Consider the following 27736-nt stretch of genomic DNA (forward strand, 5'->3'; position numbering starts at 1 on the left):
GACTTGGTGATGGAGGTTTATTCAAGTTGAAGGCTGGCTGGAGCTAAAACCCTTGCTTTTATCCAATTATTATCATGTGACTGAGGGTATCACAGGTTTTGAAGCAGTGGCTGCAGGGACGCGTGCACTTGGATCCATTATTTTCAGTGTTGTGGTGCTGATGGTTGTGTGTCTGCTGACAAGCTTCCTTTGTCTCACATCAAGAATCTACGTCTGAGCTCCTTCTGTACTCAATACTACTACTTTTTGCTTTTATTTTTTAAAGTATGGTTCACAGTTAAACTATAAAAGACGAAATAAACAACCAGAGAAACTTTGACTCGTCTACTTAAAAGCTCATTTATTTATCACAGTACATGGACAGAATGTAGTAAAGACAAAAGTTACTGCAGTCTAAAATAATTACACCAATATTCATCAAGATCAGAGCACAAGGGCAAGTCATTACTGTCATTATGTTGAAAGAAACGCTCTACATGATACTGGCTGACCATAGGGACACAGGCGTCATCCTCCTCATCGCCATCATCATCATCATCATCATCATCACTATGGCGCTCCCGCCCCTCTTACGGAATCCCGTGTGCAGGACAACCTGACCTGGTGACGTTAGCAGAACTGGTACGGACACTACACTTGCTAAAAGCTCCATGCAACATTCACGGACACGGATGAAGGTCGGACGCGTTCCAGCAGAATTTACAGAGTAAAGTTAAACACCCCACACACACACACACACACACACACACACACACACACACACACACAGAGTATACATAGAATATGTGTGTGTGCCGTAAAGCTGTTTTGTGTGCTACATCTTTGTTGTTTGTGGAACTCTGTTCAATGGGGCTGTGCTTCATATTCAAGTAGAGAAACTCCAGTGATGGACTGGATGGACTCAGCTGGCGTGAAGCTGGGTGGGACTGATCACAAGGAAACCAGCGAGTGGAGGAAAGCAGGGCGGAAGCCGTTACCTTCCTCAAACACAAATCCCCAGAGAGCAAACACAAAATCAAAAGAGGAGAGTTGTTGTCTGTAAAGATCAGGAGCAGGTGAGCGTGTGTGTGTGTTGGAGCCACAGCGTCGCAGCACAGCAACAAGCGGGAGCAAATTCAAAATGGGCCCGTTCCATTTAGCGTGTCAAAGCCGTCCCAGTGAGCCGAGCGTGACGGTGAGCAGGGCCAGCTTCAATCAGACAGGGCCCCTGTTAATAATCCCAACCTGGTCACCCTGGAATGACCCCAGCCCCCAGATGTTCCCTTACCTGACGAGAAAAGGCTGAATATTCAATGAGAGCGGAAAACAAATGTGTTTTTAGGAGGAAACGCTGCAACTCACATGAATCTCTTGTTCAAGACCAACGTGTTCAAAGTTCTAGCTTTTAGGTTACAAAATGCCAACGTTTGTCTGCGTTAAAAAAAACAACAACATATAAAAATGCACATTTATGTAACATGCAGGCACTAAATAAGCTATGACATTTTCATGGTCCATTGAATTCACATTTTTCTGGGCTAATATTAATTCAGGCTGTCAAAGAGCAACACAACAGGCAGAATCAGCACAAGGACGTTTGTAACGGACGCCAGGAGACGACATGCAGGCTGGAGCTCTGGAGGAACACTGAAGCTCTGCCTCCTTGAAACGAACACTCTCACCTCCATGGCGGTGCGGGTCAGGCGGAGGGACGGACGCGAGCGTGTGCATAAGACTTCAGAGCCATCAAAATGAACGGTTAATTAACAACATCATCACATCTCCACATTATTTACATGGATCTAATGCTACCTGTCGAAGAAAGTCAGCCTGGCACCAGATGTCAGTCAGTGAAGCTAATCTGAAAAATCTGGTGTTGTGCGCGTTACGAGCTTGTTGCCTGGAGACCCCCCCCCCCCCCGATTTTAGAACAGGGATTTTATTTTTATGCGTCAGAAAAACAAAATCTGTGGCACAAAAAAAGCCACAAAATCGATCAAAGTGGTTCTACTGCAGCTCTGCACCTCTCGTGTGCCACTTCAATGTCAGCATTCTAGATTTCTCTTGTAGACTCACGGATGCTGGGTTACACAAAATGAAGAGAAATCATTGAATACGATGTCAGTGTTGTGTTCGACTGCATCTACACGGCCTGCAAAGCGCGAATAGCAGCAGTCCAGCCTTTGTGTCGTCACAACACAAGTTCAGGCACAGTTGAGGGTAGGTCACCTACGCATTGGCAGTGCTTGGCCCCCCCCTCCCACAAACCCCGGAAGTCAAAAAAAAGAAAAAGAAAAGAAAGAAAAGAAAAGGTCCCGTTACTTGAGAGGGTTCATGCTTCCTGTAGACGCAGCGTTAGTGTGACACGTGAGAGAGGCGGGGACATCAATCCAGTGTCTGACTGAGAAGACTTTTGGGTAAAGTGACAGACAAAGAACGCTTTTTCCATAAATGTGGAGGTCGTTATCAATCGGGAACATGAAACAGATGTTTTTGTAGCGACTGTCATTATGTACATTCTGTCCTGACCACACCCACAGTACTGCGAATCACTCTTGATTAGAGCGTGACTCAGATTAGAACGATTCTAGAGTCGATCCTGACGCCATTATCATCATTTCTGACTAAGGAGATGAATACTAGTCAATATTCAAGAAAATCGACTGGCCGTGGATTTTGAGAGCAGTGGTTATATGAAGTGATATTGTGTGATTTGTGCTTATTCGGACTCAAACAGTAAAAATCACTTCCTTCTGGATTTACTCGTGTGGCGTCACTCCGCTTCCTTCTGGCTCAGGATTCATTTGAGCTGGGCCAACACGTCATGAAAGATGTTGAGGAACATGTGAACGTGGTACTCCTTGAAGACCAGCGCTGGACGGAACCGGATGGAACGCTCCCCACATCCTCCCAGGAGGGCACCTGGTGAGACAGAGACATCCGTCCGGATCAATGGCATCATCGTCCACTGCACATAAACATGAAAGGCTACGTGTGGTTTTAGGTGATGAGAGGTTGGCATCGGCGTGACGAGGCTCGAGACGTACACAAATATGGCGGCGTTGTGTCCTGACAGCAGCCACAGCGACGAAGATGATAATTCACGGAAATTCATGTCCAATAGGAACTAGTTTTAGCTTTGCATTCAATCTGCCTTCTGTGCTGCATTAGGGAGCTCTAAAACTCGCTTGTGAAACGAGGAATTTGTTAGCATGACACCTCCAGTGCCAGGGTGGCTCAGGTGTGGGAACGTGGCCCTGAGAAGGTTCTAACATTCCATTTGCTCCAGGGAATGAGGGAACCCTTGGATATGCGTCCAGACCCCTGACACTCTCCTTGTCGTGTCCTCAGTTGGTTTATTTCGTGACAGCAGCTGGTAAAACTGTCGTGATGTCATTCATGCTCTTGGGTTTGTGTCTGTTTCTTGTGAGATAAAGGAGAGGAACAGCTCCGGTTGACGTACTGGTTTTACAAGCACATTAGCGCCACCCCCTGTTTAGGGAGTTGGTACATTCCTCTGAATGTCTTCTCACCTTTGTCTCTGGCCTTGAGGAGGATTCTGTTGCGCGTTTCATCATCGCAGACATCGATGGCACAGAAGGTTCCCTGTCCTCGAGCTCGGCTCAAAATGCCAGGGTACTGAGCCTAGGGACCACACACACACACACACACACACACACACACACACACACACACACACAACTTTTTGAATTTTTGTGTAAATATAGATCAATAAACCCATGGTGGCATATGCACACAAACACGTTACCTGCAGCTCGTACAGGCCGTTTAACAAAGCCTTCCCAGAGCGGGTCACCTCCTCCAGAAGGTTCTCTCTCCGGATCACATTGAGAACTTCAGCCAGAAATAAATTCTTCGAGGGGTCACCCATCCACGTGTTAAAGATGCGGTACGGCTGGAAGGACAGAACACCAGCAAATCACGAGTGCGTCCTTTTCAAACCTTTTGGTTGTCAACACATCAGAGCGTCGCTGTACATGGTGACACGTGAGATTAAAGGAACGGACAGAAAGATTCTTTTGTGGATTCTGAATTTTTTTCCTGTCATATCCCACTTTGATCTCCGCATTTTGACTTTACTCTCTGACTTTGACCTGAAAACGCATCGAGAGGGGGAGGCTTGCATGATGCAATGTGCTTCTGTCGCCACAAGATGGTGTTGAATGATCGTTTGGTTGGATGAGGTGAGACTGCGCACCTGCTCCGGAGGCAAAGGAGAGCAAAGGTCGGCCTCCAGTAGCAAACAACCATCAATCATTGCTGCAGTTCATCAGTTCAGAGCTGTCCAAGTTATCTTTGTGTCTGTTCTGATGCTGCGTGCAGCAAGACGCCACACGACAAGCAGAGAAAAATGTCATAGGTCTTAGGTTGTGAGTCAGCGTCAGACACCAACTGACCTTCTCTCTCCGTCCTCAACCAGCAGATCAGAAGCAGAAGGTGGACGTGCACCAGAACAGAACGGAGATCAGATCCCCGTCAAATACATAATCAATGCAGGAAGAGTACTGCATAGTACGTACTACTACGATATTTACAAAGGTCCTATTCCATCTACAGAGACAGAGACAGTTAACCACTCACATTCACGCCTGCAGGAAACCTAACGAGCATGTTTTTGGCGTGTGGGAGGAAGCCAGAGAACCCAGGGGGAACCCATGTGACACGGGGAGAACGCACAAACCCCACACTGAAAGACGCTGACTGGACTCCAACCCAGAACCTCTCACGCCTCGGTAGCAATAATGACTTTGATGTTTTGTGACATCAATCAACCTGTAACCCCGCCCCTAAAATAACAGGCACAGCAAGAATATTTTTAAAAAGACGCACCTTATCAGCCTGGAACTCCAGCTTGTGGTAGTAGCCACCAGTCAGAAGTTTCTTGCTGAAGGAAACAATGTCAGCAGGGTCGTCCAGGCCCCAGTGCTCATGGGCCCAGAACTTCCCTGTGGATCCTCCACCAGTCTGGACCTCGTCCACATGGAACGCACAGCCATGCTGGGGGTAGAGAGTAAAAGACAGCTGCATTGTTGACTTGGGATCCCACATAGAGACAACAGGCTGGCTAACAGGAGTCCTCCAGGCGCTCAAGTGACAGCAAAGCAGAGATTAATTTATGAAAAAGGCATTGAAGTGACCAGTTAACATAAAATGAGACAAAAGCTCCTGCCAAGCCTGAAAATGTGACAATGTTTTAAAATGCTTCCTGTTGTGGAATATATCCGATGCATGTAGAAGAGGACTTGATAGAGAACTGGTCCTTGACACCACCAGCAGTTCTAGGGTGTGGTTCAGTAAGCTGAGGGGAAGTTCTGGTTCTGGACTGGTGGACTACAGAGCAACATTCTGAAAAACGCCATGCTTTAGCCTCAGGTTCATTGTGGTCAGCGACTTTGTCGTGTCGAGGCTTCAGGAGGAAGGATTTTATGATTTGATTGTTTTGGTTTTTTTATTTGTAACATTTTGAAATTTCTCTCAATTCACTTCAATTCCTCGAGTGATTCCTGCGACACCTTCTCCCGTCAAACTCTGGAAGTGTTTCATGGACGAAAAAAACTTCACCCGACCTTCCATCAGCCCGACGGCGAGCAGACTGACTATTCATTTCCCGGCCAACGATCCCTTTAACACGCACCTGTTTTCACAGACAAAACATGATTAGCATGACGATTTGCATGGCCAGCCGGCGGCAGCAGGCTAACCACAACAGCCTCGCCGTCAGGTGGACTTGCTGGATCTACGGGGATCCAGCAGCTCGGGGTCAGAGAGGCGTCAGCTAACTCGTCCACGTGTCTGTTGCTGAGTTTGTCCTCGGCCTCTTCATCTACATACATATTCACTCACTGGACGCTATCCTAGACACGCTTGTCCAACGCCACGAGAGCACCACAATCAACAACGTCAACATTGTGCAGGGGCACTCATAGACAAGTGGAGCCCTCACAAAAGGTTGCAGGACGACAGCGTACCACCGTCTACGACTCACTCTGCCACATTAACGCAGTACAATAATCAGGACATGCTCCTGAAGAGCAAACCACCCGCAGAGACTGTGCTCTTACTTTGAAATGAGGAAATGACATCATCTCCACACACTCTCACACCACATCTTATTTTGGCATTTGTGATCCGGGCTGACTTTATTCATCATAAACTGTTGGGGCCCATCTGTCGTGGTTACCTTGCGTGCGATGTTGCGGAGGCTTCTGAAGAAGTCCGGGGAGGCGTGGTTATCTCCTCCCTCCGCTTGGATGGGCTCGATCACAATGCCGGCGACGGGTTTCCCCTTCTGCCTCCACTTCACTATCAGATCCTCCACCTGGACAGCGTTGGGGACTTAATACTCAAACATCTTCAGATCTTAAAACCCATCACCTTATGATATATGAAATAAATTCAAAATACTGGAGTAACACAACGCATATTAACCTCCTCCAAGCAGCGAGCCTCTTCCTGGGCGTTCTCTCTGCTGAACTCCTCCAGCGGGTACTGCAGCCGCGGGAACGGGGCGATCGGCCAGTCAAACGAGGGCACGTCCAGTTTATGGATCGGTTTTGAGTGCGTCGTTGCCAAGCAGCCTGAGCACAGAAGCATTAAAAACAGATAAATCACAATGAATCTGGTGATGGTTATCGACCGTGATCCTGAGAGGCCCTTCTCTTCCATCTCCTCTCTATCTATTTTTGCTCTCCATCTCTTTCAAATATCTCTCTGTCTTCTCATCCTTTCTTTATATACAAATGTGTAATCTCTCTATTTCTACACGCAGATTGAGGGAAAATGCTTTTCAAAAGGATGCGATGTCTTAAATTAGAATTCGAGGAATGAGAGTCCACAGACACATCGACCCTCGGCTCTACCGCAGCAGGCGGGTGTCTTTATCTTCTATACAAACAAAAAAGAAAGGCAAATATTTTTTCACTTTTCCTGCTGTTAATATTTACAGAATATTCAAATGCATCCACAGAAAAAACTGAAACGTGCGAATGTGTGTGTCTCCATGATCTCAGCAGCAAATACCAGCTTGTTTCCAATGTGCAAACGTGAAGTGAGTTAAAGGCAGACGAAGTGGGTGCGCCGTGTCCTGGAGGCTCCAGCGCGTGGACACGCCAAGCGAGACGCCGATCAGATGAACTTTAGTTGAGAGAGTCGAGTCACAGACGTGCAGAAATTCTTGCATTTATAGGTGAATCTTAATTAGAGGCTCATTTATGAGCTAGAAAAGTAAAATGTTGAAATTAAACATTTCCCAATCTTTGAAATCCCGAGGACGAATGGGAACCTGCTCTGCTACATAACTCCATCACCTAACATCTGTTTTTATGAGGAGGAACGAAGTACACACAGGATTCACCGGATTCTCTAAATCTTTGGTCTCAGTCTGGCAGCTCTGCTCTGTTTTGCTTCTCAAAGACTCAACCAGGCCTTCGTCAAAGTGCGTGATTGTCTGTGGATCAACCGGCTTCACCCTGCGCTCCACCGTAAAGCTCCATTCCTGGTGGATCCCGATGGAAACTTCCTGGAGCTTTTACACGTTTTTTTCTTCTTTTAATATCACAAGTACCCTTTTTTAATTGAGCACTTGAGTTTCAGTGTATTCAAATGTCTATTCAGAGCTGCCGAATTCATGGAACACAACCTAGTGAGACAAGCCTGAAGCCACAACACTGTTGATACACACTGCAACGTTGCTTTGAGAACTCTTCATTGTTCTCAGAAGGAAGGTTATTTACCCATGGTTCTTCCATGGAACGCTCCCATGAAAGACAAAATACTAAGGTCTGGACATCCCGGAACCTGGGAGGAAAAAAATCATAGGGAAAGACATGTAAATAACCAGAGGAGATAAACAGATGAGTAGATAATTAGGAGAAGTAAGGAAGGTTCCGTCACCCGCCTGGTTTATCATGCAGGAGCTGAGGTCTTCACTGGACGGCACGTTGTGGCCTCGTTCTTTGTTCTAAAGAGAAGCAAACACATCCAAGTGAAGCCTTGTGAACCTGCCATGGGAGGTCATGACCCCGGCCTGAGGACTCACCCTGTACCAGATGAAGACGGCTTTGTAAGCGTTCTCATTGGAGCAGGAGCCACAGGCCATGGTCTGGACTCGAGTCATTCCGCTGGGCGCCACCTGCAGGGTCAGACCACAGTGCTGATCCAGGCCACGTGCGTAACACAACAGCAGCCGCTACACCAATCTGACAAGCAACATCATTTCTCTTCATCTGAAATTCTTAGCATCGTATCTTTGTGGGTGAGTCTTCTTTGGTGTTTGTGTTCGTTTACCTTGTGGGCCTAAAAATTTTGCGCCAACTGAACTTGTGGGGTCCGATGTGATTTGTGGGGCCAAAATTGTTGGACCGCAACTTTAAAGGAAGGTCAATATTTGGTTTCAGGGGTTCTCCTAACTAGACAAGGTTCTAGTTAGGCCTAGTCACTGGGCTAAGGGATGTGTGTGTGTGTGTGTGTGTGTGTGTGTGTGAGTGTGTGTGTGAGAGAGAGAGAGAGAGAGAGAGAGAGAGAGAGAGAGAGAGGGACTAACTGAGAGGAGGCTTTCTGTGAGTTTGTCTGGAAAGTTCTCAGGTGGCAAAATTCCAAGGGCGGGTCTGTTCACAAATGCACTCTGAAAGACAAAAGAAAATCATAAATAGACAGACAGACAGACAGACAGACACAGCTTGTCAAGTGTGTAGATGACCATAATCACTCCCACAATGTCCTCAACACTTACAATTTTAAGGATTTTGTCATGGAACAAAACAATTAATAAAATTCCTCCAATTGATAAATAGATTGATTCGATTAGATTAGGATAAATGAGATTAGATTAGGATAAATGAGATTAGATTAGGATAAATGAGATTAGATTAGGATAAATAAAATAAAATTACATTAGGATAAATGAGATTAGATTAGGATAAATGAGATTAGATTAGGATAAATAAAATAAAATTACATTAGGATAAATGAGATTAGATTAGGATAAATGAGATTAGATTAGGATAAATGAGATTAGATTAGGATAAATAAAATAAAATTACATTAGGATAAATGAGATTAGATTAGGATAAATGAGATTAGATTAGGATAAATGAGATTAGATTAGGATAAATAAAATAAAATTACATTAGGATAAATGAGATTAGATTAGGATAAATGAGATTAGATTAGGATAAATAAAATAAAATTACATTAGGATAAATGAGATTAGATTAGGATAAATGAGATTAGATTAGGATAAATGAGATTAGATTAGGATAAATAAAATAAAATTACATTAGGATAAATGAGATTAGATTAGGATAAATGAGATTAGATTAGGATAAATAAAATAAAATTACATTAGGATAAATGAGATTAGATTAGGATAAATGAGATTAGATTAGGATAAATGAGATTAGATTAGGATAGACTAGATCAGATTATTTTATGATAAAAATCAATCATGATACACTGGATTAGATAAAGTTGGATTAAGATAGATTAGATGAAACTAAATTAGGATAGATTCGATTATGATGGATAATATTATGATGAATTAGATAAGTACCAGTTAAAATGGATAACATTAGATTAGATAAAGATAAAATTGGATGAGATTAAATGAAGATAGACAAGAATAGATCAGATAAAGACTGATTAAAATCGATCAGAGCAGAAGGAGTGAGAGTTCAGACGAGGCCTGGATGACGGAGAGCCGGACACCTACCAGATTGTTGGGGTTGGCCATTATTTTGAGGAGAGCTGGGTGATTGTAGCCTGAGGGGAGAGGGAGAGCAAACATCAGACGGAGGTGGAGCAGTGGGTAATCTGCTGCGGTCAGTGACATCATGTTTCACCACCAGGACGACCCCAGTATCCGTCCAGCGCAGGACTTCAGGACAGAATGCTACTGTAGGACAAGAAGAGCTGGTCAAGGTGCTGATTATCCCCACGCTTTTTCATCGTCCATCCCTCCCTCTGCCTATGATGATCTACATTTCATAAGACACAGACTTGACTCCCCATCATCCTGATACTCCAGAGCTAAGAACATCCTGATACAAAACAAAGACCCACCGTGATAGAGATGATACCTTTGTTGTGGTTGGACCAGAGGGGTCCCGGTCCACTGGGTTCAGGAGCATCTCATCAGAATGAGTCTGGTGTTGGGTTTTTACCGCAGCAGCAAACCCACGCTGTCTCACAGACGCTGCTGGTGCTAGCTTAACGCTCAGCTGAGCAGGAGCAACGGTGGAGCAAAAGTGGAGCGCCGAGAGCGTTCACGCACACCGCATTCACATAGTCTTGTCTTGTGTGGAAAGGTTTGTCATGCAAATGAGGTCATGAAATCTGTGACTTCCCTTTCACTTGAACTGCAGTCCTGTTCCACCTCCATCCAGCAGAGAGCAATGCCGTCCAGCACTGGGACTGCACTGCCAGCGCTGCTTCTTCATTTGAAAGCATCATCTGGGATTGAATTAAGTTGGGTTGTTTTTTTTGTGTTGCTCTAAGCTTGTTGAACAGCAATTTAATCCAGTATAAGGGTGGATGTCATGTTCCAGTGTGATATTCTTAGATATTAAGAGCTGCACAACGGTGTTACCTTCACTTTTCCAGTCTCAGCATGGGATTTCCTGATCTTTCATTATTTACATCATCTTTGATGGGATTTGTTTAACTACATGTTCCAATTATTAGACTCACAGGCTGCTGCACTCAGTACTGTCGTACATCCATGAAAGCCGGGTAGACACACACACGCACATACATGCACACGCACATACATGTTTTCTATGCAAATTATTTGCAAGCTGGAGGGCAATTCTCTTGTCCACACTAGCCTTGCAACACAAAGACAAACAAAGCGCGGACATGCATGTTCTCTGTGTGTCGGCTCCTTTCAGCGCACGGCTGGAAATAACATCGCTTCACCTGCAGCACTGATGCAGGACGCAGGAACCAGGACGCTTCTGCGGTTTGTTTTTGTCTTGTTCATCTGATGATCCCGTAAATGCACGGAGGTCACATGACTTCTGACTTATTCAATTGATGAATGTCAGTGTTGTGTAAAAAATTCTCTGGTTACATCATCACTTGGCAGACTCAAGCAACTCTGGTCTGCACTCCTTTTTTCCCCTCTGAGAAATATTTGTGGTTGTAGAAAGTTGAGGAGCACAACATAAACAAAATGTATGAAAAAGTCCCAGTCAACAAAACTGTTGGTCAATATACAGTAGGAGTTTCTTCCCATATACATTCTAAGAAAGTAAGTTATTGTTACTCATTGCTGCCCTTTCAGCTACTGAATTAATTAGCGTGAGAGTTCCTGGCTTAAACAAAAACCCCTTTTATCAGGGGGGCCCTCGGGCCTGGGGCCGAAACCTAAAAACCTAAAAAAAAAAAAAAAAAAATGCTAATTATGCTGGAAGTACTGCATTCAAGCTGGAACTGTGAGTTTGGGTGACTGTGCTTCTGAGCAACATATCAAGATCAATAGCAACTTTTGAGGGATTAAAATCCGTTGAAATCTGTCAGCTGGCAATTGATGAGTGTTTTTAGGTTTTTCAAGCTGCATGGTATCTGGTTTAAGCATGGATATCAAGGTAGCTGTTCTGTTCCCAAGTTCAATTTGTCCCATTCACAGGGCAGCGTGTGAAGATTGATGAAATCACAAGTAGGTTGAACAGATGGTTGTGGAGAGATTCTTCACCAAAGGGAGAATTCTGCTGTCGCAGCCTGAGGCATTTCAGTGCTGCACATCCAAACATGCGTCACTTCATCTTTGTCTGTGAAACCCTAACAAGCCTCTTCCATCTGGAGGAATCAACCTCACCACTTTCACGTTCCAGCGAAGACAACGGTGGTCTGGAGGTTCTGGATTGTTAAATCACTCAACAATAATTTCAAAATCAATTGGCTCATAAAAAAGGCTAAAAACACAAACACAAAATAGCATTTGGACACATTGTCCAAACATTTATCTTGTAAAGTCAGTGGACAGGTTTCTCCAAGAGGTGTAACAGTGTAACTTGTAAAGATGATCACCATCGGGGGGGCACTTGCTGTCAGCAAGGATTTACTTGGGTAGTGTGGCTGTGGATGAGATATGAAGATCTAATTGGGTCAAATGAGCTGTCAATCAGAATGTCAGACGGATCTGAAAATGATAGTGACTCAATCGAAGGTGACCGACGGGTAGAATTCAAATGATGCAACACCTGTCTGAGGGTGCCATGGGGGGAACAAGGTGACTGGGGCGAAACGTTCTAAGGGATCTTCCAAAGTTACACGACAACCCAGGAGAGCGGCTGTGCCTGCAGGGCTGAGCTGCATGAATGTGGACGTTCGCTCTGCCGTTGGTGCTCTGATAAATGCAGCACTTCTACCAGCTGCTGTGCATTAATGGTTCACATTGAGGTCATTTTTAGATGTGTAGAAGGTTCCAGATGAGATGAGGACATGAGGACCAACTGGACAGCTGATGGGCCGTCACGGGGCAAGAGGGTCCCTGTCAGTCACTGCTAATTGTATAGCAGACGTGTAGTACAACTGACAGCTGAGGTTTGCTGGTTTTTAAACACACAGTGGTACAAGCTATCCTCAAGATGGTGGATGTGCAGCACAACGATTGCATTCCTCAGGCACAACCAGATCTGCAGTGGGGATGAATTTCTCTGTAAATTTAGAAAAAGAGCTGTGACCATGAAGCGGAGGGAGCGTTCGTCTCTCCGTCCATCCTGCGGCTGGTAAGAGGGATAAACCTCAGAACACGTCTGCAAATCTGGCGGCACAAGCCTCCACTGGGCCTCACAGGAGACTGATGGTCAAAGGTCAATGAACTTTATGAAAGGTCGATGACACATTTTCATGTAGAAGAGCATGAAAGGATCAAAGGTCAATTGTGTCATCATGATGTAAACAGAGAGCACAACTTTGATTTCTTTTGTAAAGTAACCAGTCTGATTCAATCGTGGGTTCTAGGGATGGTTGGATGGGTGGAGGGATGATGGATGGACAGATGGATGTTTGGGTGAATGGAGGGGTGTGTGGCTAGATGATGGATGGATGGATGGATGGATGGACGGATGGATGGATGGGTGGGTGGATGTTTGGGTGAATGGAGGGGTATGTGGCTAGATGATGGATGGATGGATGGATGGTTGGATGTTTGGGTGAATGGAGGGGTGTGTGGCTAGATGATGGATGGATGGATGGTTGGATGAGTGGGTGGATGTTTGGGTGAATGGAGGGGTATGTGGCAAGATGATGGATGGATGGATGGATGGTTGGATATTTGGGTGAATGGAGGGGTGTGTGGCTAGATGATGGATGGATGGATGGATGGACGGATGGATGGATGGGTGGGTGGATGTTTGGGTGAATGGAGGGGTGTGTGGCTAGATGATGGATGGATGGATGGTTGGATGAGTGGGTGGATGTTTGGGTGAATGGAGGGGTATGTGGCAAGATGATGGATGGATGGATGGATGGATGGATGGTTGGATATTTGGGTGAATGGAGGGGTGTGTGGCAAGGTGATAGATGGATGGATGGATGGATGGATGGTTGGATGTTTGGGTGAATGGAGGGGTGTGTGGCTAGATGATGGATGGATGGATGGTTGGATGAGTGGGTGGATGTTTGGGTGAATGGAGGGGTATGTGGCAAGATGATGGATGGATGGATGGATGGATGGATGGTTGGATATTTGGGTGAATGGAGGGGTGTGTGGCAAGGTGATAGATGGATGGATGGATGGATGGATGGATGGTTGGATGTTTGGGTGAATGGAGGGGTGTGTGGCTAGATGATGGATGGATGGATGGATGGATGGTTGGATGTTTGGGTGAATGGAGGGGTGTGTGGCTAGATGATGGATGGATGGATGGTTGGATGAGTGGGTGGATGTTTGGGTGAATGGAGGGGTATGTGGCAAGATGATGGATGGATGGATGGATGGATGGATGGATGGTTGGATATTTGGGTGAATGGAGGGGTGTGTGGCAAGGTGATAGATGGATGGATGGATGGATGGGTGGGTGGACGGATGGATGGATGGATGGGTGGATGCGTGGGTGGATGGATGGATGGGTGGATGCGTGGGTGGATGGATGGATGGATGGATGGGTGGATGCGTGGGTGGATGGATGGATGCTCTACTGATATAAAGTGTTGAGCAGCTGATTAACCCAGGTGAGTGGGATCTGGTTCCTGCTAGGACGGTGACCTGACTTCCCAGCCATAAATGGTGAACTTGAAGTAGTTTACCTGAACTCTGAACTTCCTCCTGGTTAGAGGGAACTTGTGTAACCGCAACAGTGAATTATAGTTTGATGGAGAGTGACGCTGCTGGATCTAATATTACACAATCATCACCACAACACCCACGCAACTGCTCCAACTTCAATTGGACCCCAGCAAAGTTCAGATAAGGTCAGTGAGTAAATGACTCTTGGTATTAAAGGAGGAAAAACAGCTGCTACGGTCTGTTAACTGGCAGTGCTGCCAGCCAGTGCAATCTAAGGTCGAGTTGACCAGGACTGAGGGTGCCAGCTGAGTGTTTTGTTAATCAATGATGCTAATCAGGATGAATGATGCTAATAAGCAATCCCAACCCTTCCTGACTGACCGATAGGGATGGAGGAGATCTGAGTGTAGACGTCCAGCATGCGGTTGCCGTCCACGTCCACCAGGTAGTTGCCGCGACTGTCCTCATAGTTACAGAAGAAGTTGATGGCAGCGACATTCTGGGAAGAGACACGTTCTGCATTTACATCCAGCACACAGAGAAGTTTCACCTGCCAGCAACACACAACTAAGACGCAAATGTTTTCAGGATTCGGCTCTCTCACATCCACGGGCACTCAAGGTTGTGACTGAGAGGGATTTGTTAATAAAGGTGGCACTGTGAGCTGCGCCGGCTGCATCCAGAACGGGGGGGTGATACTAATGAAGACAGTCACCATGACATCACCAAAGAGTTGGCCGTCAATCAACATAAAAATCACACATTTCATCTCAACTATGATTTTTTCTTCAATCCAGATATTCATGTGTGTTTAAAAGAGGGACACTAACAGCAGCAGCTGCTCCAAGTGGCTGTGCAGCAGCTTCACCTGATGCAGTACCGTGCGTGTGTGTGTGTGTGTGTTTTTCTGAAACTTTCATTTTTATTACTATGATTCATATGTACATTTTCCTGCTGAAGTGATGTTAAATCCTGTAATAGTCAGTAGTTTCACTGCTGTCTCTGCAACCGTGGGTCTGCTGCTGTGTGCATGGCAGAGAGCTGTTCCAGGATCAGTCCCGCTCATGTGCAGGGGGAGACGAGAGCTTTGCCTGGCCAGCGCTACAGAGAGCAGTTCTGGGAAACATGCTTGAGAATATGCTTGTTCTGATCCTCGAAGAGCTCTGGGACTCCCCAGGACCTGTTCTCTACGGAGAGTTGGTGCAGGGAACCTTGCGGTCCAGTGATTGAGCGCTAGGCAGCACTGATCAAACAGGAATCAAGATTCAGTCCCGCACAACTCAACGAGAAGCGGCGTGGTTGTTCAAGACTTCAGGGAAGTGACCCTGATGAGTTGCAGTCAACATGGTGACTGGAACTAAAATCAATTCATTTGTAATGATTCAAGTAGAACCAGCAATAATCAAGAAAACTGACTTCACTTAAGAGACACACAACCTCCCCCCAGGTGAAGTCACACGGAGGTTGAAATAGGATGACGAACGTAACGGCGCCCGAGACGCGCATGAAGGGTTCGCTCTTCTGCTGTTCGGTGCAGGGGACAAAGGGACAGTGTGACAGAGAATCAGACCGAACTATAAACGCTGATTTGTTGCAACTTCTGCTCTGAACCAAAGGCAGAGGTCACACAGGTCTCACACACACACACACACACACACACACACACACACACACACACACACACTTTAACTCACCTGGATTTCACCCAGTTGTTTTGTCAGTTCCTGCAAGTAAAAAGTTAAAGGAAACAGTGAGTGACCAATGGAGAGCACAGATATTGGTGTGTGTGTGTGTGTGTGTGTGTGTGTGTGTGTGTGTGTGTGTGTGTGTGTGTGTGTGTGTGTTACCTGTGATCGTGGCCCAGGGACTCCGGTTTTCATGGATGGCCCATCGTAATCAAACTCTACCTGGGCCTTAGGTGCTGCTTTGCTGGCATACCGGCACCCTGCACACAGAAGAGCCACAGATTAAACGTGCGGCGCCGGCGTGGTTGAAGCGTTGAGGACATTTAAGAAAGCCAGAATACAGACGGTGAAGTTTTGATTGTTTAAAAATGGTTGTGGATCTTTGATAAAAAACACAACACTGAAATTTAAAATTCTGCTGCTGGCAGCTGGACACACACACACACACACACACACACACACACACACACACACACACACACACACACACACACACACACGCACACGCACCCCAGTCTTCACTGTCACTGCAGCCAGCTGCTCCGCGACCTGCCTGGAGCTGCTAACCATCCAGGGTTGGCGCTCTACCTTCTCAGTAGGTCAGCATGTGGATAAAAAAAAAGCTCTCGGGTGGCACAGCAGTTTGAACTGTAGCCTCACAGCAAGAAGGACCCGGATACACGGTCCGCTCTGCCCATCGCCTGCCCATCCCACTCAGTTAACACCTTGATCAGAACCACCAACACCGACAGGATGAGCTGCCTTGGTGATCAAACACACATAAACCACAATCCAGGCCTGGAATAGGAACGGTAAATGGAATAAAACTGAAGCAAGATGAGTGAAAGGAAGGATGACTCCACAGAACCGTGGGTTTGAAGCCCGGCCTCTCCAGGAAGCTCTGGCTATTGTCCAGGGATGTGAACCTCGACCTGAACGGCCTCTCCGAGCATCGCTGGTGACGAGTGGGTTCCTGAGGGGTCAGAATATCAAGTACCGCTGCAAGGCCCAGCTGAGACTGTCGGTCCTCTGCAACGCATGACGCAGCCCTGGCGTGGAGCCTCTGGATGAGGGGCAACAGACCCCCCAAGCCCAAAGCAGCTGAATGTTTGGAACAGCCCCATGCTTGCTGTCAGAGCAGCAACGGCTCCCTGACAGGGAGAAGCAGAGCGCCGCACCAGCACCGGTGACAGCAGGTGATACTGAAGAAAGAGCAGAACAAAGGTTCTTTGCAATCTGGCTGGATGACAGCATCTCCTCATTGTTCTGTGCCACATTCATCTAATCTAATCTGATCTAATCTGCTCCAATCACACCTGCCAGGACACCTGGATCAAATTGAGAAACTGGTCATTCAACTTTTACTGTGGAATCCGTTTTATGAACCTGAGTGACTCTGCACTTCTCATGCTTCTGTTTCTATCTTGGTGAGACGAAACAAGAGCAAGTTGGACTAACTAGCTCTAAGAGACCACCCCCCCCCGCCCTGCTCGTCATATTTATTTAGAGTAAAAATACCTCTGTCATCAAGTCAACTTACACAACAGGAAAACTTGACCTGTGACTTGATGGTGACAGTCAATGAATGATAGCATGCTAAAGATAACAGTCTCTCCGGGGACGGGACTTTATAAACCATCCGGTTAGAAAATGACAGCGAGGGGGGAGAAGTTGATTTCTGTTTACAACACCAATCCACAGCAGTTCATCTGAGGGCAGCGGCTGAGGCATCCTCCTCCATGTCTTTGTGGCATCTTGTACTTTTTTTTTTTACAGTGCAGTGCGTACTAGTACCTCAAACAATACTGTACGGGCCAAGCTTGACAAACAGACACAGTTTGAGGACCCAGATCCTGACACTCCAGGTCCTGGGACCCAAACTTCTACTGATTCTCTCGTCTGGAAAAACAGTAGACCAGTAGATGAAAATCTCACCCAGACACAAGCATCCTGCCCAGTTGTCTGAGCTGGGAGCAAAAGCAGCACCCGTGGATGCAGTGATGATCATCCCACAGTCAGCGGGAGGCCCCTGCCAGACTGCTTCAACCGACAATAGTCAAGTCAAGTCAGTTTTCTTTGTCACCAAACCCCAACCAAAGTTCTGTCCTGACTCTGTCCAAGTAGAGCAGGTCCAGCACCTCCCTCCTTCAATGAACCTCCACCCAACAATTCTCCATCAGCAAGCACATCCTGCAACAGCAGCCACCAGAACCTTCCTTTACCAGCAGGAAGGTGGAGCAGATCCAGGATCAGAGGAGACGGACGTCTGCTTTGACCGGTTTGGGGGTGGGGTGCGGTGGGGGGGCAGAAACAAACACAGATAATGGAGAAACAAACACAGATAAGAGAACCAAAGACCGATAATGGAGAAGGCTGACTGACTAATGACCACACTGGCCCGTCACTATGGTGACCACACATGTCCCGGATGGATGGCGTGCATCGCCTCAAAGCCAAACCAGCCTCCCATACTTCAGTCCAGGCAGCTGCAGGCCCTTCTTCTTATCCGGGGGACTCAGGCTTCTCTTCTCTTCTCTTCTCTCTTCTCCCCGGTCCACAAGGAAATCTGCTTCCTTGGGTCTCAATGCACCGAAGCACACCGACAAACCAGAGTCCAAGAAGCCCATCGCGGGTACGGAGTAAAATCCAGTCAGACTCCCCTCCATTCTGATCACAAGAGACTGGGATTGACCTCAGTCCCTCACTGAGAAGCTCTCAGCCCTGCTGGGGACAAACCAGGAGAACCTCAGGGGAGTGAACCTTAACGGTTCCTGGCCGACGCCCCTGAGAACCTGGTAGGTCCTGAGAGAACCGATACTCCAGAGTCCCTGGGAGAGACCAACCTGGTCCCCCATGAAGGAAGGCAGGCAGAGAGATAAACGGTGAAAAAGAGAAGGGAAACTGCAGGATTTGGATAAAGAGGTAAGCAGGTGTCTTTCAGGAGAATGTGAAGGATTTTCTGTTCGTTTTAGTTTTCTCTTTCTGTCCAGTGACTCTCGCGTTCTTTATCTGAGGCCATCAAAACTGCAGCAGTTGTTAGATGCACCCCTGAATCATCGCTGCTGAGAACTCCGATGTTTCCTGCTGCCTCACAGACGTCACAATTACCACGATTCACTTGTTTTTGTCCAAAATATGTAATATATAGAACATATGAACAAGCTCCTTCACATGGCCTAGCAGGCGCTCCCTCCCACAGGATGTCTGAGGAGGTGATCATGCCAACAACTACAACCTCTTGTTGAATGTGGAGTTAATATCTGATCCAGAGGAGGAAGACGGTTAATTCATCATTGACAAGGTGGATGATTAAGGAACCGCAGCCACCGGCAGCTCGGGCTGGTGCTGCCATGTTGCGATCCTCATCCTGCCTGAGCGCCGTCAAGTACCGATACTGATTATACGATGCCGCTCAGTCCTGTTGGAAATGAAGTTTCCGCACTTTTAGGCTCAGGTCTGCTTCTGTCAAGCCTTCTAGTTACAGCCAGTAGGAACCTGAACGGCTGCAGAAGAACTGAGCCCAGCTAGGAGGCACAACCATGAAACTCAGCCAAGGAACCAGAAGCTGCTCCACTAAAGCTTCTGGTCAGACGAGTCACTGGACTCGTCTTACAAGTCATTGCTTGATGACACGGGGGAGAGTCAGGCTGTGCAATTAAAAAAACAAAACAAAACACACTACTATCATTTTAATGGCAACATTGATGGAAAAAATCCTATTCTCTGAATGCCTGCAGCTGTGATACTGGTCAGAGGGGTTTGAGGTGCTCCTACTCAGAGTCCTGACTGACTGGGTCCACATGGAGGCGTGTTGCTTTACCTTGTGTGCTGAGGCGAAGGTTTTTCTGCAGGGAGAGAGCAACATGGCGACTGATCAGGGAGGATGCCATGACGTGAGACGGGAAGCAGCAGCGGAGAGAGGCAGCAGCTGGCCTCAGGTTCACCAAGTCACCTGGACAAACGGGGACACACACACCTGGTTACATCACGGTTAGCAGCACTCATGCATCGCTAGTGTTGAGTAATGTGTCTGCGTTACTGTCCTCTATCACATCACATTAAGAGATGAAGATGAGGAGGAGGAGGAGGAGGAGGGGGGGGGGGCTGAGGCATCACACAAAGGCTGCCCCTTCTCCCTCTTCTCTTCCAGTTTAAAAAACCTTATGTAATACTGAAACAGGAAAATTCCAGTTATCTGCTTTCACACTGTGAGGGAGACCCTGGCCTAGCGCACGCGCACACACACACACACACACACAGTTTCTTGGCAACAACTCATGAACTGGATGAAACTGGTTTAAGGAGAGTTACACAAGACTGCATCATATGCCCAGTGAGGGAGGGGTGCTCGCTGGTGTGTGTGTGAGTAGAAAAGTGATGGGGATAACTGAGGCCACGCGAGTTGGAACTGGGAAAAGCTGGAACTGGAGCACAAAGGCAGTGTGACAGCGACGTTGCTGGGGTGAATATTAGAGCTTTGAGAAGCTGCAGGTGCAGCTGCTGGACATCTTGCTTGAGCACGTCCACGCCTCACCCGTCCACGCCTCACCCGTACACGCCTCACCTTTGTAATGACACATAGGCAATATCGTTTAGCCTGACGAAGGGTTTAAATCAAGAGTGTGACTGTGGAGTCAGAGGTGGGCTTGTTCTCCGTTCAGCAGAAACAAGAAATTCACCTTACAACAGGTTGCTATTTCCTCCTGCTGCTGTCCAGCTGCCTGTGCGCGCCACAGCTGGTGATCTCACTCTCACTCTTCTATTAGATTGTGGGAGAATTCAGTGTGAAATTGTGACAGAAACATCTCATTCCTGAATGCATATATATATTTATGTGTGTGTAACTGGCTGTAGGTCAACACAACATTCCCGTCCTCTGAATATCTGGGTCACAACCTGGGAACACCAGCACAGAATAATCCAGTAATCCTTGGTTCTCCACAGCGTTGTAGAACATTACAGACCTGAAGGCCTGGGACTCTCCTCTATACATGCATGCACAGATATTTGTCCTTTGTTCAACCCAGCACACACACTGACAAAGTCCAAAGTGTGAGTTGTAAACCAGTGATAAACCAGTGGAGTCCAGCAGCCAGGACAGTTCCCAAGTGTGTCAGAGACCGGCGGATGCAGCGAGGCCGTTCTCCGGTTCCGTGGGTGTGTTCTAGTGGGAACAGAGTCAGATGTTCTCTTTGAGCAGCAGTTGGTTGCAGTGAGCTGAGTTCAGTCACCGGAGCTTCCCATGTGATGGCTGAGGCGCCGTCGTCGCTTTGGCTCATGACGTTAATGTTTGTAAGCTGGCGAGAGGCTCCACACACCCTCAACTCTCTCATTTTTGGAGAAAATCCCATCTAAATGGGGTTCTTTTGAGGGACTCTGTCAAAGATGTTCTCTTGCATCTGTAGAAGACGGCGTGCAGGCAGGACATCTGGTCCCTGTATGAACGGATTCTGATGCGTGGCCATAGGTTTCCATGACCTGTCACAGCCCGTCTGGACTTTGATGGATGTTTTGAACAGCCATCATTTCCCCTGGTGTTTGGTTTGGATTGATCAGGTATTTAGTCATTTCCTGTTTTGTTCTGAAGTCGTCTTCCCTCTTGTTTCTTGTCTGCTGTACTTCCTGTTAGGGATGCACGATGACATCAGCACATCATCAGTACCAGCAGAACTTGTTGGATATCCGGCGTCGGTCTGAGGGCGGATTTCGTATCAGCTGCTCATCAGCCGTCATTTATCATGAGGCAACGCTGCAGCCAATACATCACTTCCAGGCTTCCACAGTCGTTTTGGAAATGCATGAACCTTATTTTCACATTCACAATCTTTACATGCGTTTTCAGAATTAAATAGCATATAAACCCGTTAGTAATTCCCCCCCCCCCCCGCCTCCAACATGCCTGACACTCATGTCCTATCTCTTTGCTTTGACTAAATAAAATAAACCCGGTTTATTTAGGAGCAAACAGGCCTCCTCTGCCTCTCCCTGCACAAAGAACTGTAAAACACCTGATGGATGGTGACCTCCCTCTGACCTGCGGTCCAGAGAACACTGGTGAGTGGCGTGTTTGTGAGTGTGCAGACAAGCAAACACACTTGACTCAGAGCAGCTGTCAATCATAATCCTGGTCGTACATAAGTGTGATAAATAACTACCACGAACGAAAATAAAAATATTCACCAGACACGGATGAGTTTTTATGGGGATGTGTTGAAAAGTTCTGCTTTACATGGAGGCCCGCCTAGCCGGAGAGATGCATCCCCTCCTCCTCACGGACGAGGAGGCTCCGGGTTCAAGGGCGCCTCTGCTGGATTTGGTGCAGCTGCACCCAGGTGAACCTCTCCCCACCTCTCACAGTTATCAAGCCACGCTGCACCTTTACAGCTCTTTTACTGAACTCACACTATCAGGCACCTGCACCTCGCCTCCTTTCACGGTCACCAGAACAAGCAGTTTGGCTGTGTTCACCCTTTCGCCACCATCAGATTACAAAAGCCCTGTAACTAGTCAGTGAGACCGCGATGCATTTATTGAGGCCACAAATCAATTGAGAAGTAATAAATTTCCTCAACTGCCTCTGTCACCTCCTGAGGCCTCCAATGAGGACCCTGCTGCACCGCCTGCTGCTGCGCTGGAGTTTTGTGCGCTGTGCAACGTTCAGCTAACTTCACTCTGCAGGACAGGGAACCTCCAGCACACGAACACAACACAGCTACGTCGTACGGCAGAAGAAGCTCACTGCACTCTGGCTGTCCTACACAGTGGAACCAGCAGGTGGAGCAGTGGGCTGCAGCCTGACGGCCTGATGCTCCTCACAGCATTTCATCCATCAATTTCTCTGTTTTAATAATTGGATTTTCTGACTCACCATCTAATAGTTGGAGTAATTTGGTCCTGAGGCCAACCTCCGCCTCCGCCGGCTGACTGCTGGAGGTAGAAACATTCTCATGCCCCCTCAGCAGTTTCCACGCTGGTGTTTTTGAGTACCCACGTCTGTGTCAGGACTCATTAACATCACACTCACACACTAAGTATTACCCTATTAATGACTGATAATGTGCATAAACTCTAAACTGATGAAGGAGATCAGACAAAACCCAGAGGAGCGCCTGCTGATTCCTACTAACTCCACCTGTCATGATGATTCATGGCTACATCAGGGATGCTGCTGCATCGATTCAGGATTATATATAGAGGGATTAAAGCTGGCGAAGGGCAGTCCAACCTGCTGCCAGTCCTGTGACCTGAAACTGCATTGACAGACTGTTGTGTAACCACAACTGCAGCGCGGCGTTACCAAACGCTCCGGCTCCCGCTAGCCTCGCGCCTCATTACTGCAGCTGCATGGTTGTTAATGATCCTCATGTTGTGAGGGGCCGACACACAAACACAAATTCATGAGCAGACGAGAGCGAAGCCTCCAGAGGAGGACCAGCGTTACCTAACAGTTCAGGGCTGGACTACAGAGCTGCTGGAGAAGCACCGCTGAGATGGAGAGGAAACCCTCTAACACTCCATCAGCACCACAGTACCGTAGTATTAGAGCATCACAGTACTGTAGGATCACAGCACCACAGTACCGTAGTATTAGAGCATCACAGTACTGTAGAATCACAGCATCACAGTACTGTAGTATTAGAGCATCACAGTACTGTAGTATCAGAGCATCACAGTACTGTAGTATCAGAGCATCACAGTACCGTAGTATTAGAGCACCACAGTACTGTAGGATCACAGCACCACAGTACTGTAGTATTAGAGCATCACAGTACTGTAGGATCACAGCACCACAGTACTGTAGTATTAGAGCATCACAGTACTGTAGAATCACAGCACCACAGTACCGTAGTATTAGAGCATCACAGTACTGTAGGATCACAGCACCACAGTACTGTAGTATTAGAGCATCACAGTACTGTAGGATCACAGCACCACAGTACTCTAGGATCACAGCACCACAGTACTGTAGGATCACAGCACCACAGTACTGTAGAATCACAGCACCACAGTACTGTAGAATCACAGCACCACAGTACCGTAGTATTAGAGCATCACAGTACTGTAGGATCACAGCACCACAGTACTGTAGTATTAGAGCATCACAGTACTGTAGGATCACAGCACCACAGTACTGTAGGATCACAGCACCACAGTACTGTAGAATCACAGCACCACAGTACCGTAGTATTAGAGCATCACAGTACTGTAGGATCACAGCACCACAGTACCGTGGTATTAGAGCACCACAGTACTGTAGGATCACAGCACCACAGTACTGTAGTATTAGAGCATCACAGTACTGTAGAATCACAGCACCACAGTACCGTAGTATTAGAGCACCACAGTACTGTAGGATCACAGCACCACAGTACTGTAGGATCACAGCACCACAGTACTGTAGGATCACAGCACCACAGTACTGTAGTATTAGAGCATCACAGTACCGTAGTATTAGAGCATCACAGTACCGTAGTATTAGAGCATCACAGTACTGTAGTATCAGAGCATCACAGTACCGTAGTATTAGAGCACCACAGTACTGTAGGATCACAGCACCACAGTACTGTAGTATTAGAGCACCAGAGTACTGTAGTATTAGAGCATCACAGTACTGTAGGATCACAGCACCACAGTACTGTAGTATTAGAGCACCACAGTACTGTAGTATTAGAGCATCACAGTACCGTAGTATTGGAGCATCACAGTACTGTAGGATCACAGCACCACAGTACTGTAGTATTAGAGCACCAGAGTACTCTAGTATTAGACCACCAGAGTACTGTAGAATCACAGCACCACAGTACTGTAGTATTAGAGCACCACAGTGCCGTAGTATTAGAGCATCACAGTACCGTAGTATTAGAGCACCACAGTACCGTAGTATTAGACCACCACAGTACTGTAGAATCACAGCACCACAGTACTGTAGTATTAGAGCGTCACAGTACTGCAGTATTAGAGCACCACAGTACTGTAGTATTAGAGCACCACAGTACTGTAGTATTAGAGCACCACAGTACTGTAGAATCACAGCACCACAGTACTGTAGTATTAGAGCATCACAGTACCGTAGTATTAGAGCACCACAGTACCGTAGTATTAGACCACCACAGTACTGTAGAATCACAGCACCACAGTACTGTAGAATCACAGCACCACAGTACTGTAGTATTAGAGCATCACAGTACTGTAGTATTAGAGCATCAGAGTACTGTAGAATCACAGCATCACAGTACTGTAGTATTAGAGCATCAGAGTACTGTAGAATCACAGCATCACAGTACTGTAGTATTAGAGCATCAGAGTACTGTAGAATCACAGCACCACAGTACTGTAGTATTAGAGCATCACAGTACTGTAGGATCACAGCACCACAGTACTGTAGTATTACAGCATCACAGTACTGTAGAATCACAGCACCACAGTACCGTGGTATTAGAGCATCACAGTACTGTAGAATCACAGCACCACAGTACCGTGGTATTCGAGCATCACAGTACTGTAGAATCACAGCACCACAGTACTGTAGTATTAGAGCATCACAGTACTGTAGAATCACAGCACCACAGTACCGTAGTATTAGAGCATCACAGTACTGTAGAATCACAGCACCACAGTACCGTAGTATTAGAGCATCACAGTACTGTAGAATCACAGCACCACAGTACTGTAGTATTAGAGCACCACAGTACTGTAGAATCACAGCACCACAGTACTGTAGAATCACAGCACCACAGTACCGTGGTATTCGAGCATCACAGTACTGTAGAATCACAGCACCACAGTACTGTAGTATTAGAGCATCACAGTACTGTAGAATCACAGCACCACAGTACCGTAGTATTAGAGCATCACAGTACTGTAGAATCACAGCACCACAGTACCGTAGTATTAGAGCATCACAGTACTGTAGAATCACAGCACCACAGTACTGTAGTATTAGAGCACCACAGTACTGTAGAATCACAGCACCACAGTACTGTAGAATCACAGCACCACAGTACTGTAGTATTAGAGCATCACAGTACTGTAGAATCACAGCACCACAGTACTGTAGTATTAGAGCACCACAGTACTGTAGAATCACACCACCACAGTACTGTAGAATCACAGCACCACAGTACTGTAGTATTAGAGCATCACAGTACTGTAGTATTAGAGCACCACAGTACTGTAGAATCACAGCACCACAGTACTGTAGTATTAGAGCACCACAGTACTGTAGAATCACAGCACCACAGTACTGTACCATGTGAGTATCACAGTACTGTAGTATCAGAGCATCACAGTACTGTAGCATGTGAGTATCACAGTACTGTAGTATCAGAGCATCACAGTACTGTAGCATGTGAGTATCCCAGTACTGTAGTATCAGGGCATCACAGTACTGTAGTATCAGAGCATAGTACTCTAATATGTGGTCAGTTCCCAGCATGCACTGCAGGGCTGCACCTCACATCAACCCCAGTCCTCCCAGTCCCAGCACTGGTATTCATCGAGTCTGACTCGCTGTCACAGCAGGAACCTCCACCCAAGCCTTCATCCTCCTCATCCTCACAGCAGAGCCCCGAAAACGTGAGGCCGTTATCACTTCAATGGGATTCACAAAGACAACGACAACAATGACATACGCATGAACCCTCTGATACCAGGTATTTACTGCAGTAGCAGTCGCCACAACCACTACTTGGTACATCTTCAAAATGCAGTAGACATGAGAGCAGGTCACAACTGCCTCGGAGCTCCTGTGCATCAACCGTTAAGACACCTGCAAACCCACAAGAGGCCACATCTACGCCCCCATCAGCTCTGGACCAGTGAGTCAGTGGAACCAATGAAGCAGTGGAACCAGTGGAACCAGTGGAACCAGTGAGAGTCCGGCTGTGCTGCAGCTGTGGAGCGAGTAGACCTGCATGTCAGGACTCAGGAAGGTGACAACATGGAATCTGTCACATGCCGTGAGGAACGCCAGATGAGTGACAGCCTGAAGGCTCAGCATCACTGCTGACTGGTCGCGCCTCAAAACTGGACCCTAAGGAGTCCTCAGCCTCCGTGAAACTTCTCAAGATTCAAGTGCATGTGAACACACACACACACACACACACACACACACACACACACACACACACACACACACACACAAAAGATCAGGGATGCAGACTCTAAACACAACAGCTGGACACACTCATGACCAGGGACGGACACCGGCTGCTGCAGCTCTGCAGGCCGCCGTCTGAAGCAGCAGATCCAGCTGATGCGCCTGCATCGACACCGGTGCTGGAACTTGTTTACAGTGGTCCTGGTTCAGTGGGAAATCGGGTTCTAACTGGATCAGACTGGCTCTCTGTCTCTCTCTCACACACACACACACACACGCGCGCGCGCGCGCGCACATACACAAACAAACAAACAAACAAACAAACACTCACACACACTAGAGACTGCTAGTGCCTGAATGGATTTCTGGTTCTAGCGGGGTTCCACCGGGTAGCAGCCTGGTTTCTGACATGGTCGCTGCAGACTGCGGCACCCCGGCCGCTCCGACAGCATCAACCCGTGTGATGACACGCTGGCGGGGGGCCAGTGCTCAGAGCCCAGGCGCGGATGACACCGACACCTGCCACCGGTTCACTTCCTAGAAATGCCTACCTTCGGTCTAAAAACGGCGGCGGGGTCTGCGTGCGGGTCCCTTCCCTCCCGGCAGCTCGACAGCAGCGTCTGGCCGGTCTCCGCTGCTGCCAGCCCGTTATCAGCAGCAGGAGCAGGAGGAGGAGGAGGAGGAGGAGGAGCTCCTTCCTCTTCTTCACGTGGTTCAACTTTA

General features: G+C 47.3%; 1 protein-coding gene across 1 annotated transcript; it reads right to left on the reverse strand.

Annotated features, from left to right (window-relative positions):
• Positions 1–320: 320 nt before the first annotated feature.
• On the reverse strand, positions 321–27694 carry abat (4-aminobutyrate aminotransferase). Its single transcript, XM_086184599.1, has 16 exons — positions 27565–27694; positions 19736–19867; positions 16078–16175; positions 15925–15954; positions 14612–14729; positions 9710–9759; positions 8543–8623; positions 8039–8131; positions 7898–7960; positions 7734–7797; positions 6430–6578; positions 6182–6319; positions 4831–4998; positions 3749–3895; positions 3513–3624; positions 321–2901 (listed from the first exon to the last, which is right to left on the reverse strand). Exons 2-16 carry the CDS (start codon positions 19803–19805, stop codon positions 2780–2782), a joined length of 1503 nt encoding a protein of 500 aa, XP_086040725.1. The 5' UTR covers positions 19806–19867; positions 27565–27694; the 3' UTR covers positions 321–2779.
• Between the last annotated feature and the right edge of the window lie 42 nt (positions 27695–27736).

Source organism: Aulostomus chinensis, chromosome 18, assembly GCF_037954235.1.
Source record: "Aulostomus chinensis isolate RoL2024-O1b breed Wild chromosome 18, RoL_Achi_v1.0, whole genome shotgun sequence".
Taxonomy (NCBI): Eukaryota; Metazoa; Chordata; class Actinopteri; order Syngnathiformes; family Aulostomidae; genus Aulostomus; species Aulostomus chinensis.